General features: G+C 32.6%; 1 protein-coding gene across 3 annotated transcripts in view; it reads left to right on the top strand.

Moving 5' to 3' along the window:
• Nucleotides 1-13,559, top strand: part of LOC143238363 (carboxypeptidase B-like) — a 47,663-nt gene extending 34,104 nt beyond the window's left edge. Inside the window, exons 9-11 of one of the 3 annotated variants that reach the window (XM_076478512.1) lie at nucleotides 2,537-2,739; nucleotides 6,656-6,740; nucleotides 9,547-10,004. In XM_076478512.1, the coding sequence (XP_076334627.1) occupies nucleotides 2,537-2,739; nucleotides 6,656-6,740; nucleotides 9,547-9,569 (311 nt within the window). In that variant the 3' untranslated portion in view covers nucleotides 9,570-10,004. Of the gene's footprint in view, nucleotides 1-2,536; nucleotides 2,740-6,655; nucleotides 6,741-9,546; nucleotides 10,005-11,693 lie in introns of those variants that run through there. The other 2 variants (XM_076478511.1, XM_076478513.1) reach the window with 2 other exon arrangements.
• Nucleotides 13,560-14,263: the final 704 nt, after the last annotated feature.

The following is a 14,263-nucleotide window of genomic DNA, read 5'->3' on the forward strand; positions in this document are numbered from 1 at the left end:
CAATGTGTGGCTTGAACGTTTTATGAGCTATTGTTTCGATAGAAACTACAATGTGTGGCTTGAACGTTTTATGAGCTATTGTTTCGATAGAAACTACAATGTGTGGCTTGAACGTTTTGTGAGCTATTGTTTCGATAGAAACTACAATGTGTGGCTTGAATTTTTTGTGAGCTATTGTTTCGATAGAAACTATAATGTGTGGCTTGAATTTTTTGTGAGCTATTGTTTTGATAGAAACTAAAATGTGTGGCTTAAACGTTTTGTGAGTTTTTTCTATATAAAATACAATGCGTGGCTTGAACCTATTTTGAGTAATTCTTTCGACAAAAGCTAAAGTATTTGGCGTGAAGGTTTTTGTGAGCCATTGTTTCAAAAAGACTAGAGTGTGTGTGGTTTGAATTTTTGTAGATTATTGTTTCATGATCCAAATTTCTAATATGTTGTAGAATGATTGCTAGTTTGGATTAATTGAATATCATATACATGTAACTGCAACAGGGAGCTAAAAGTAGTTGCAATATAGAAGGTTTAGCAAATGTTACCCAAACAATAATTTCTAACATAGACAACAAAGGAACTCAAACGACACAAATGAAATTCAAATAGTTTTATTCAATCACACTGTCAAAAGTGATTATTTTCGTAGACTGCTAAGCTTCAAATTGCATTGACTGTTTGTGAGCATTTTGCTGGGATAAATAATAGCAGCACGATATCCTAAAATACGGAGAACATAAAACCTTCGAGAATTGCGTATATCGCACTTTTATAGTTGTACCAATGAAAAACAAGACTGTTTGTAAGGAAAATCACAATATCCCAAAAACTGCAGCCCATGAGGATGGCAGTTAAAAATATTATTTATTAAATCAAATTATAAATAACTATAAACAGAAAATACTCTAATTTGTAATTTGTAAAAGAAGAAAAATTTACAAATTTGTAAAATTCATCCTCCACCCATAGTTGATCAATACAAAATAATCAGAACTATGAAAATAGTTTGGTGATAATACTTTACCCTAATTAGAATCGTTTGAGCCATGGACACGAGTTTTTCCAGCTGCCACTTTAGGTATTGTTTTACCACATTTGGTGCAATCTTGACAACACTATCTTGCTGGAAGACAGTGGAAGATTTAACGGGTCTTCTTGCTGAGTAAATGACATAATGGAAATAATCTTGTTATACTTATCAACAGTCAGGGTGCCATCAATTTTGTGGAGATCTTTAACACGATTGGCCGAGATGCATCTTTCACGCATAACTGTTTCCAAGTGCAATTCTCGTAAATTTTGTACATTGATTGTGATACTGTTCTATGTTCTGCTATCAAACAGGTGTAAACTGTTGACATACAGTTTGAAGTTGAGTTCATCTCTAAGTAGTACTCTCCGTCAGCTTCGCTCATTTTATTCGTTAAAGTTTGATATCCATTTCAGCCATTCATTTTGTTATTTCTCCCAGACAATGATGTCTGAGCAGTCATATTGTGGCCATTTCACTCAAGTGTGTTTCTTACTGTTTGTAAAGTGACGTTAACACCTACACTTACAGCTAGGTTACTGACAATACTTCTGCTGGATTGGCATGCATCACTTAAAAAAACATACCTTGAAGAGTTTGTGCTTTCTACCTTGATCACTCTTCTTGTCAATCATGAAACCATGCCATAATCTGTGGCTTCGAATAGCCTTGACAAGTTAAAACCTTTATTTATACACATCTTTAACGAATAATTTCTTCCGGGGAAGAATTATCACACCACTACTACTGAAAATAATATGACTGACTGCCTTTATTTTTATAAGCAGTATGCTGGTGTGGCATTGAGTGATTGGTTGAATGACAGCCAGACACAGGTTACCTGATTACCACACATGACACTAGTCTGATTCAATTCATTATTTGATAAGAGAGGGGGATCAAAACCATAATATTTGTTAAATATACAGAATGTATCCATAAATATGTCCAATACTCTATATAAAATGTTTCTAAGTCAAAAACTTTTGTCTAGTTAACAATGACTAAATCCATAGCATAACATTATAAATAGGTTTAATTGGACAGACATATAGTGTTAATTATTAGAAAGTTTTAGCTACATGAAAATGTGTTCCCATATCTCATAGAACATATTGAAACACATTTTCATATAGCTAAAATTTAAACCTTAACTTCATCTGAACAGACGAGAGATACCATAAGTCCATTCATTTTGGAAGAATTACTGAGACGAGAAAAAACGTTTGATTATCAAGTAAAAAGCTGGGATTAATTAGTTAATTTCGACTAAATGTTTTTGATTTATTATTACCATGTGCGTGTTTTCACTTATTTCATATGCAGTTCACAAATGAACTTAATAATTGACCGTAGACCTTCTTTGTTTTAATAATTTGATAAGTGATTCTATGAAACTAAAAAAAAATTAGTATCATATAAATATTATAATACATTCACCTAATTTATTTGGTTAATATTGGTAGCTAATGAACATTCACAGCATTTCTTCTGAACAATTCCTTCTAGATGGAGGGGCCAGCATTTCTCCTTGTTCCTACGTGTATTCTGGACTGATTCCTTTCACAGAACCGGAGATTAAGGCCATTGCTAATTTTATATTCGACCACAAGAAGAGAGTGAAGCTTTTTCTGACTTTACATTCTTACTCCCAGATGTGGTTAACACCGTGGGGATGGACAAATGAACTTCCTTCTGACTACACAGATCAGGTGCATAGCTCGAAGCCATATATGATCATAAGCTAGAAGTTTCTGAATATTAACTTCCACTTGTAATTTTTAAAAAGATAGTGCTTTATTACGATTTTGCATATTACATGAACTGTTACTTAGTAAAATTTCAGCTATTTGAGTTAAACTTCGTAGGAAAAAAAAGGTTGTTAACTAGAAAAAGGGTAAAGCTTGACATGAAAAACGTTGTAGTCAGTAGAAAGGTTAAACTTTGCATGTTAAAAATGTTGTTAGTTAGTGGAAGATGAAAACGCTTCATTAGCAATATGAATTTTAAGTATTCGGTATTCATTATTTACTATATTTAGTCAATGAAGTGATAAAAATAATTTATTTCGTCTTATAATGTTTAATCTCTGGACACGAATTCTCTCAAAAACCATATTCAAAATTGAAATTAAAGGTTTTGTACTATCTATACACCAACCAAGTTTCGTTGAACTGACTGATATTATCCAGACTTACAATAAAGGTATTTATATTATCTGAGATACATGTACATTCTCTTAAATCTATCCAATCTTAGAATAAAGCTCCTGATAGCTGTACTGCCTAAAAATTCAGTTGTACAAAAATAATGTGGTAATCCAACTGTACTTGGACTACCTATAAGTATTAAGTTTTATAATACGAAATATTTGCAGAAGAATAAAACGAACTCGAACAAAAAGAAATGAACTTTTGAGCTTCCCTAGTTACATTGTCATTATTTATTTACAATACACTTGTGGTTTCTTACTTACTGTTGTTTAGTGCTAATTTTAGCTGGTTTGCGTAAAGGTAACAGGTGGATAGTGGATTCTGATTGTTAGATACAGAAGACTGCACATCTGTAAACAACAAAAAACAGAAACAATTCTATTTATATCACATTTTTGTTATACCACAACCTTTGTGTGGTATTCCACAATCCTTGGTTACTTGGTAAAGAATACAAAGAAAGTTATTCACGTGAGTGTAAGTTTTATTGAATGACCACTGTGGTGTATAACCTGTGATGGTTAGAGTATTTAAAACAATTTCACAGATACCCACATCTAGTTTACACATTAACTAAATGTAAAACACTTGCACAAAAGTTATCTAAAATTATCTGAATAAATCAAAATAAAAACAGATTAAACTTCTAAGTTACAGAAAGCACAAACTTATCAATGTTTGCGATCTTGGATGATCTAGCAATAACGTTTCTTATACTGCCTGGAGTTATTTAGTTTTAATAGTATTACTTACAGCTGTATTTTCTAAAATTATAGAGTATTACAATGGTTACAAGCTATGCAGTAGAATAACAATAGTACATGAGCTATAGTATTCGATTGAATTATCAGTTCAGTCAAATTTTCGACTATAGGTGAAACATAAAATAAAACTATTGTTTAGAGGATCCACGAATGATATGTATTTTGTTCTTTCTTTAGAGTAGCTATTATTAGCATTGTCGGTTGGGATATCTATTATACCTATTTTTATTACCTTCATGAACGACATTTATTATTTAATTTTATTGTTAACAAAATTTTGCATTTTTAGGTTAGTATATAAATTTAGAAAGCTGTTGTTTATATGGGTCTGTACGTAAGCGAGGTTTGTTGTTTTGTATTGTTTTAGTTCACCATGTTGGTAAAAATGTTTGATACTTTCAAAGTTCAGTTGATATTTTTTATTACAATAATACTTTGCATTGCTTCTCAACTGGGTGGATGGTTCACCCAGGGTTAGTAAGATAAAAATCATGGTGAATAAGTATTATATTTATGCAACAATTCAAGGGCAGAAAAGTTATTAGTTACTATTATATATGAAAACTGCAGTTTGTTAAATACGGTTTTTTGAATTTTATGTTTTATTCGTTCTAGTTTGATGTATATTTAAGTCATAATAAAGAAATTTTTATTTTTAATTTAGTACTTTTGGGTTTTTTCAAGTACAAACTTTTATCTCATAACTTCGTCGTCTGTTGACCGATTTAAGATTAATGACAGTTTTTAACTCAGGAGAGCAAATCCTTTCGATTGATGCGTTTGACCACGCTCAAGTTCTCATAAATTAAATTACTTTAATACTGCCAGGGAGAAATTCAATTTGAAGGTAGGCAGGTAGAGATCCTAATGTGTAATAAAGTCAAATCGGTTATACACAAACCCCACGTTTGGTATTGGTGGCGCACTAAAATTAAGTTAATAAAATGGGAAACAAAAGTCTCGCAGATTAATTTACTCTAATCCTACTCAAAAGGGTTTCAACTGCCGCGGCTATTAATGATTCCCTTTTTGTTTCGAACTGGGGTAAGTGAAGTGTTGTGTAAACTTATAGGAACTATGGTAATTGATGTAGATCTAATTAAATTTAAGCTGGTCAAACCTCGTGAGGTATTGTTCGGTGTAAGGTAGAAAATACTGTTAAATATTTAACTGATGAAGTGAGGCATTAATATCAGTCGCGGTAAAGCGGCTCATAAAATGGCTCTTAATTTTTTTCAAGCACAAACTTTTTGCTCATAACTCCGTCAACTCTTTACTGATTTGAGATCCACTTACAGATTGAACCCACGAGGTCAAACCCTTTCGATTAGTGTATCTAATCATGTTCATAGTCTCATAGATTAATTTGCTCTGATCCTGCTTAAAATAATATTAAGTGCCGCAGCTATTGACTGTCCTCTACAGTTTTTAGTACAGGTAAAACTCGTGCTTCACTTACGATGCTATAGTAGGAAACACAAGGTCTATCAACGCTTTTAAAACCTAGGTATAGTGGGAGGGGTGCTTTAAAACTTAGCAGGGTGACAGTACCATACTCTACTACGTGTCCATAAGCAAATGAAGAAATTCACACATAAAAACCTTAACGCATAAATACTGCTGTCAGAGATGAGGTTCTGAAAGATGACAGATCCATTCCTAAAATATTTTCTCCTTATACTTGGCCCGGCATGACCAGGTGGTTAAGGCGCTCGACTTATAATCTGAGGGTCGAGGGTTCGAATTCTCGTCGCACCAAACATGCTCACCTTTTCAGCCGTGGGGTGTTATAATGTGACGTTCAATCCCACTGTTTGTAGGTAAAAGAGTAGCCCAAGAGTTGGCGGTGGGTGGTGATGTCTTACAATGCTAAATTAGGGACAGCTAGCCCAAATCGCCCTCGTGTAGCTTTGCGCGAAATTCAAAACAAAGAAATCCTTATACTTATGGTGACGTCGTCTGTACTTTCCAACTCCTAATTTCATTTTGACATAGTTCAATCACTCATGTTACTCTTTTAATCATATAGATAAGTTAAAACTTAAGTTTGATTGTTTGTTTGTTAAGAATCAAACACAAAGCTATACAATGGGTTATCTGCCCTCCACACATCAAGAACGGCGGTATATTTTGATGTCTGTACACCTTGTCCGTTTTCTTTTTGTTTTTTCCTTTTGACTAGATAACTTGCTTTAGTCAGAATATTATGTTAATAATTTTACGATAGTTATATATTTTGGATTATTTGGTCATAGAACAACGTTATTGATAAATGAACTAAATGTAATTATTTAGTCCTAAAATTAAATTACAGATACTTATATTACGTGTAATTATACAGCCTATTAATGACGTTACTAGTACTTGTACTACGTGTAATTATCTACTGTTATGATAGTATTATTCATACTGTTGGAAATTATCCATCTCTACTATCACACAGTGATACTTATACTATTCTGATTACCTACTTTTACAAAAAAGAAAAGAAAAGACAAACATACAGGAATTTTCTGTAATTATCCAGTTTTTCCGTGGAGAATCTGATGCTTGTGGTATCTGATATCTTTAACCCATACAGGAGTGAAACCGATGAGATATCATTGATTAACAATTATTTATTTTGTTATTTTTTGTTTGTTTATTAACAGGTTAAAATTGGTACTGTTGCAGTTCGTGCACTTCGGTCATTATACGGAACATCATTTAAAATCGGTTCTACAAGTGAGCTTTTATGTAAGTATGTAATCATATCTGATAGTTAATTATATGTTTCTGTCATCTTGTATTGGAAGAAATCATTTGTTGCAAATTCACCTGCAAGAACAGTTAAAGAACCGTTAAATAGTAGTAGATATTTATAAACATTAAAATGTAATATAAATATATTAGGATCGTGTAACTTTGCATAATCAGCCCAGTAAACTACACAGTAAATTAAAGTTCGTTTCTTTTAACTCGTTAACATTAACTGACTTTGCAAAAAAAAGATTATCCATAACAGGATGAAAATCACTAAGCACGTTCTTTTTTTACTTGTAAATTTCTGCAGTCCAATACGAAAGCTTTATTCTTATAGTACTTATAATACACATACAATTCTTATTTTGAGACATGTTGTAATGTTGTAGGAAATAACACTGTATGATTCTAAGTGTGATATTTTCTGGTGAAACCGATTTTTACATGATTATTATTTTGTTTCACTCTATAACAAGAGGAACCATAAAAAAATCACAGAGCTCAAGCTAAGACAATAAATAGACTGGACACATCATGCAAAATGTAAAACACTATTTATATATAAAAATACAAAAACAGCGTGGATCTTGTTACCAGAATATGGAAGTGTCACCTTCTACCAGATCTGTGGATCAATCAACACATTTTTAACTTTTCAGAATATCTTCCCATTTACCAACTTATGTTAAAGTAAATGTGCCATTCCAGTGCTCCTTACATAACAAAAAATATTAGATTTACCCAAAATAACTAACGCTGACTAAGTGATAGTTGCCCTTATACAAGATACTGAAGGCTATATAACCTAAAAATATAATCTACTGGGCCAATGAATGACACTGCTGTCGTTGACTTGCTTCCATAATATGCAAGGTTGCAGCGGTTTTCCACGGATGGAGCAGGTACTACAGAAAAATAAAGGAACAAAGATTACTAGAACCAGTGGTTGTCTGAACCATAGGTTTATTTAGAAACCGTATAAAAACAAGCTGAACAGAAATTGTGAAAATGCCTATATAAGAAAGTAAAAAATGTGTTATATGTGCATACCGCAACTCTATTATCATATTTTGTAACTGGAAAAATTTAACCTAAAATGGACCTTATGTGACACATGGGTTAAAATGACAGGACACAGAGACCCCAAGATTCAGGCATACCACTATCTAATTTAGAACTACTGGCCAACGGGAAAGTAGTTAGCACTTACTGCCCACATAGCTACTGTTAATCAAGTTCAACTATCACAATTATAATGCTCGACCTTCCTGTAGTGTATCAGAGCTAGCACACTAACCACTAAGCCATGGCTGATCCAAGATACCATCATAATAACTATGACTAAAAATTATATGTTGCTTTACGAAGTTCTTGTTCTTAGGTTCAGAATTTTATCACATACAAGCAAAAGTATACGTCTTCAGTGACATGAAAAGTTTAAGCTAATATATCAAGTTAAATATATTCAATAGACATTAAAAAGGTTGCCCTCTTAGCCGTGGGGGAATTATAATGTTACGCTCAATCCCACTATTCATTGGTAAAAGAGTAGCCCAAGAGTTGGCGGTGGGTGGTGATGACTATTGGTCAATCCCACTATTCGTTGGTAAAAGAGTAGCCAAAGAGTTGGGGGTGGGTGGTGATGACTAGCTGCCTTCCCTCTAGTCATACACTGCTAAATTTGGGACGGCTCGCACAGATAGCCCTCGAGTAGCTTTGTGCGAAATTTCAAAACAAACAAACAAACCCTCTAGTCTTATACCGCTAAATTATGGATGGCTAGCGCAGATAGCCCTCGTGAAGCTTTGCGCGAAATTAAAAAACAAACAATATATATATATATATACTAGACACTGTACATAATCACATGTTCTTAATTCTTTTGAGCTGGACTTGGCCCAGTAGTTTTTGGTGCACAAATTATAAATAGGAAAGTTCATGGTTTGAGTTCCATTGCCATAAAAAAGTTTTTTTTTTTCGTGTTTTTTTTACATTGAGTTCATAGCTGCACTTTAAGAATAATGGTCAGATCTCACTATCCTATGAGATAAGAGCTGGAGATAGGTACTACTGATTAGCTTCCTTTAACTGCAGTATTTCAGTTGAAGATCAAGAATGTTATTTTCATGGAAGGGAGAATATTACAATTTTACTCCGAAATGTTGTGCAGTTGGTGAAACTTCGTGGACAAGATAAGAGTGATGGGTAGACTCTCACATTCATATCCTGAAAAGAGAGTTGACCTATTGGATTAAACTGAATGGCTTATGAGTAGGTGTAATTTTCTGTGTAGAATGAAATTCACGGAAAATGTCAAAGTTAAACTGAATGTAATCAATATTTTATTTGGTTGTGGAGAACTTGCTTTTATAGATGTAAATTAAAATTTTCCTTAAACGTGTAGTTTTATGAATATTTTCTTCATATTTCAATGCAACTTATAGTTATAATGCACGAGAAGACAACTGTACACTAGAGACAAGAAATCACATCTTTGTGATAATGCTTTGTGTTTCTTTCTAACTAGGCTGACTCTTATGTTGAAGGAGTTAAAAAGGAAACAATATGTTAGTATTAAGGAATTTCCATGATTAGAGAATCGAAGTGGCTTCTTTATTTGTGTGGGTAACAAAGTTTAGTCTAACCCCACTTCTCTCCTACTGATTCTGGACTCTGTTTTGTATAACAATCTAACAGTAGTTCCAAGATAGTTTTAGACCATTTTCATAGTCACAAACACTAATGTAAAATAATCCCAGCCCACATTCAAACCTTGATACAAAGCAACCTCCACCTCTAGGTCAGTCACATCTGCCCAAGTAAACCTTTCTCAATGCTGAAGCCCTCTGTGTGATGGGGAATTCTCTCTGGATTATCTTTGAACAGTCCAGACTTCCACAAACATCACGATGATTGCAGTGACTGTCATCATCAGTGAGAGTGTCTCCACTTTAACAGAGGAACAGCAACAGGTGAGCTACCAACAAACAATAGGAGAAGGTAGATCTGTCTTTACACCCCTAACTGAAATCTTGAAGCGAATCGCATTACAACAGATTCAAGTTTTACTATCATTGCTAGGGGTAGAGAGCCAGGTAAACAGATAGAGGACTTGATGTTCTGTACTTATGAGTGGGATAATCTGTTGAGATGTAGAAAAGCTCCATCGGAGTCAAAAGACAGAAATGAGCAACAAGAACTAAAAAAGGATTTCTGAAAGCTCAAGAAATTTTTTGCCACATAATTCAAGGTCACTAAAAGTCTACCAATGTGTTGGAGGCTACTGGGACTTACATATATAGACTATTTCCTTTTGCTTTTGAATTTTATATGTATGTATGTGTATTTCACTTGAGTATAGGCGTGTCTTTCGCCCCCAGTGGCTCAGCGGTATGTCTCCGGATTTACAACGCTAAAAATCGGGTTTCGATACCCGTAGTGGGCAGAGCACAAATAACCCATTGTGTAGCTTTGTGCTGGATTCAAAAACAACAACAGCGTCTCTTATTTTAATTATATTTGGCCATTTTTATTATTTTTACTTGAACATCAAAGAGTTTATTTAGTTGTTTTGAACCAGTATTCGAAACCGTAGCTTCATTTTAGAGGTCTGTTTTGTATTTTAAATTGCATATGTTTCATGATTGAACAATTTTTAATTTTAGTGCTTGCTTGTGTGTATTTTAAGGTTAAATGTTTTGTGTTTTTAATTTTTGTTTGTGTTTTGTGAAAGAGTTCATTTTAATTTTTATATTAAAACGGTTTTGTCAGGTTTTAATTTTGACGCTTGTTATTCTTGTTGATGATGGTAGTATTGTGCAAAATAGTTTGATGGATTCAAATTTCGTTTTCTTATCATCTTAAGAATATACAATTTCAAGGGTTTGTAGTTAATTTAAACTAAATACAATGATTAATTGACTTGATGTTAGGTATGATGTCTAATTACTTCTAAATTATAAGAGCGTTTATGATTCACCAAGTGTAAAAGATAACTAAAACTACAAGTGAACACCATTTACTGGACGTAGCTTCTTTATAATATTATTTCTTTGAACGAGGACGTTAGCCACGTTCATTTTATACGTTTTCATAAGTTAGCAGCAATTAAAAGTAAAAACTTATTAAACGAATTATATTAACATTAGAAGCAAAACAGCCCATACTAAACTGGTATCTTGTGAGCAACATTTGTAGTTCTTAAATTAAATTTTGTATTCGATCTCAAAACACCAGAGGGATGCGATAGTTACGCTGTTGAAAATCTCTGAAAACTTGCAGAATACATTTTCTTCAAAAATAATGGGTATTATCTCCTAAAGAATAACAAGAGAACAAAGGCAGCTAAAATGAGATAAACATAACTACTTTTTCGACCATATGTAAAACTTGCAGATATATAGACTCAAGCATAAATTCAGAATAAATATGATTATAATACATGAAGATAGAAAATAAGTAGTATGTATCAGAGAAATCCCCAGTTTTTGCAGAGTGTAGAAGCTGTGAAAACCATTCTATTCTTTGTAAGATTTATGCTAACTAGGCAGCCAATCAGAGCGTCAGCTAGAAGGTATATAAGTCTAAAAGTAGAGGAGCGTTATATACTAAAGTGAACACGTTTAGTTTCGTGTTCTATCTAAAGCTGTGCAAATAAAGGGAAACTATAATATAAGTGAAAAATATCTGTTTTAAGTTTATGTATTTTTTCGTATTTGTGTTAATATGAAATATTTACTATGCAATTCTGATGTTTTTTTTAATTTATTTCTTTGTATTTTCATAATGGCACTTTCACGTTGAATATATGTTGGGCTGTAAGAAATTACTTTTTCTTTCAAATCTCTATTTTCTTATTCACGAGCAGCATATTAAAAAACGTTTTTAAACCTTGTCATTAACCATGCAGCTACCAAAATTACTTCGACGCTTGTTTAACTTTTCTAGATACAGCCTCAGGTGGATCAGATGACTGGGCCTATGGCTATGCAGGCATCAAGTACTCTTTTACGGCAGAATTGAGAGACACCGGAAAATACGGATTTGTTCTTCCCTCCAACCAGATCATACCCTCGGGAGAAGAATTATGGATTGCCGTCAAAGCTTTGGCTTCAGAAATTCGGAAAGAAATATAAATTCTTGGCTTAAAAAAAAACAACAAAAGAAGACCTTCCTACACTTCAACAACTCAACGTGTATGGCCATGCCTTTGAAAATATTACACTGATAGATTTAGATTATGATGTTTTTAAATTTAAAAAGGACAGAAACATGGAGGAAGCTTTCTAGATAGGGATACTGGCTTCAGTAACCCTAAATGGCATTCATCTCTACCATGGAAGTTTTGATTTTGTGATAAGAAGACTTCAGTTTTTGTTACATTCCTGGCTTCTTCCTGTTTGATCTTTCGTCATTTTATTAATTTATTGTACATGTAAGTTTGAGTGAGAGTTTATATATTTATTTTCTACTGTTATTCTTTATTCCTTTTCACCTTTATCTTCTTTCACTTACTTTAACACTGTTTATGAAGGAATAAAATAATTGATAAAGAAATTGTTTCATATTATAATTTTAATTCAGAAATTAATTGAATGTTGATATATATCGAATTTATGATATTTGCCTACAAGATTGATAAACGCAATTCTCTTTCTTAATACAATTTAGTTTAATATACATACAATAATACAATTTATTTTAATATATATACACAATAATACAATTTATAATAATCGTTATTAGAAATAGTGATTTATATACAAAAGTTTTACAAACTTGCAAACATCATTGAGTCTTCTGTGTGGTCTTAAATTGAATATTTTATCGACGGTTCACAATGGGCGAATTAATTTTGAGTTGATATTAGTACACTTTAATTCTAGCTATCCTTTCACATGTGAGTTTTATCTGTTGAAGTTACGCAATATCTTAATATAAATACTAACGTTCGAAACTATAAACGTTCCTGGTCAAGTATCTTTACTTTCCCAATTAATAAACGTTAATCATAGTTACAGCTTCTGAGGTTTATAGTACATTAACTATAGCAAACCAGCAATATAAAATTGTTTCTTAGTGTTGGGTTAGCTACCTTTTATAAGCTTGATACATTTTTTTAGAAATTACAGCTAAGGCAACAATAATGGTATTTATGTACAAATATACATTGTTGATTCTCACGCTCGAGAATCTTCTACAAATTTAGTGAATATGGTGTAATTTCGCAATACATATTTAACAGTGTACGTTACATGCATTTCTAAATATATATTCAACTGAAACAAATATCGATATTCAACTAAATATATAATAGTAAATCTGTCACATAGTGTTGCTGTTAATGTACTCTTAATGTTTTTATCATCACCGTTTTTATTTTGATTTTATAGCCTTCAAAATATATTTGAATTAAGAAGTCGTGCATATACATCTGCTTCTATATGTATGAATATACATATATATGTATTTTATCTCCTTATTTTTACTTCTAGGTTTTAACACCTCTTTTTATCTTATTTTCAAAATTTATCTTTTCTTAGTTATTATTTTACTAATCTTTTTATTCTACAATAATTCTCCTGAGAAGACGAGAGCGCTTGACACCAACTCAATGCTAACTGTAATTATGAATTTAAAGTGTATTTTAAATAAATATGAAAAAGTAAATATAATAAGCCTGTTGTACTCAAATATATCATATTTGTTATAAAGTATATTTATCAAAACATTCTGTACATTTATAGAGCCTGGGTAATTCGTTTGAATTCAAGGTGATTTTCGTTGCGAAGAATAAAACCGTATTTTCATCTTACATCTTGTATATTTAATTTGTATAACATCTAGAACTGAACATCAGTCTTTTCTTTACCTTGGCCCTGCATGGCCAAGTGGTTAGGACGATCGTTTCTTAATCTGAGGGACGGGGGTTCCACTCCCCGTCACACCAAATATGCTTGCCCTTTCAGCCGTGGGGGCGTTATAATGTGACACTCAACCTCACAATTCGTTGGTAAAATATCCCACGCTGGAACAGCGGTAAGGTCTTCGGATTTACAATGCTAAATTGAGTGGTTCGATTCCTCTCTGCAGACACAGCAGATAGCCCTCATGTAGCTTTGCGCAAACTTTAAAAATAAACAAACAATTCTATACCTTACACTAATTATAGCTAAATCATCAATCTACACTGAAATTGAAAAGTAATTTTGAAAACTGTGAAATAAAATGAATTTAACTTTTTGTTCTTCTTCTTTCAGTAAGTCTATAGATTTACAACGCTAAAATTAGGGATTCGATTCCCCTCAGTAGACTCAGCACACAGCCCAATGTGGCTTTGCAATACAAAAACAGAATGTTAAAAATAAGGACGCATAAATCTCCAAAACAGAATGTCCAGATACCATTGTAGTTTAACTTCCCCTCTAATTAATATATAACTAGTTTAGAAAAATTAAATGATACGAACTCCAAGTTAGAAAATCAAGACGAACTTGTTATTGTGTATTGCCCACAAT

The sequence above is a fragment of the Tachypleus tridentatus genome, chromosome 13 (assembly GCF_004210375.1).
Source record: "Tachypleus tridentatus isolate NWPU-2018 chromosome 13, ASM421037v1, whole genome shotgun sequence".
NCBI lineage: Eukaryota > Metazoa > Arthropoda > Merostomata > Xiphosura > Limulidae > Tachypleus > Tachypleus tridentatus.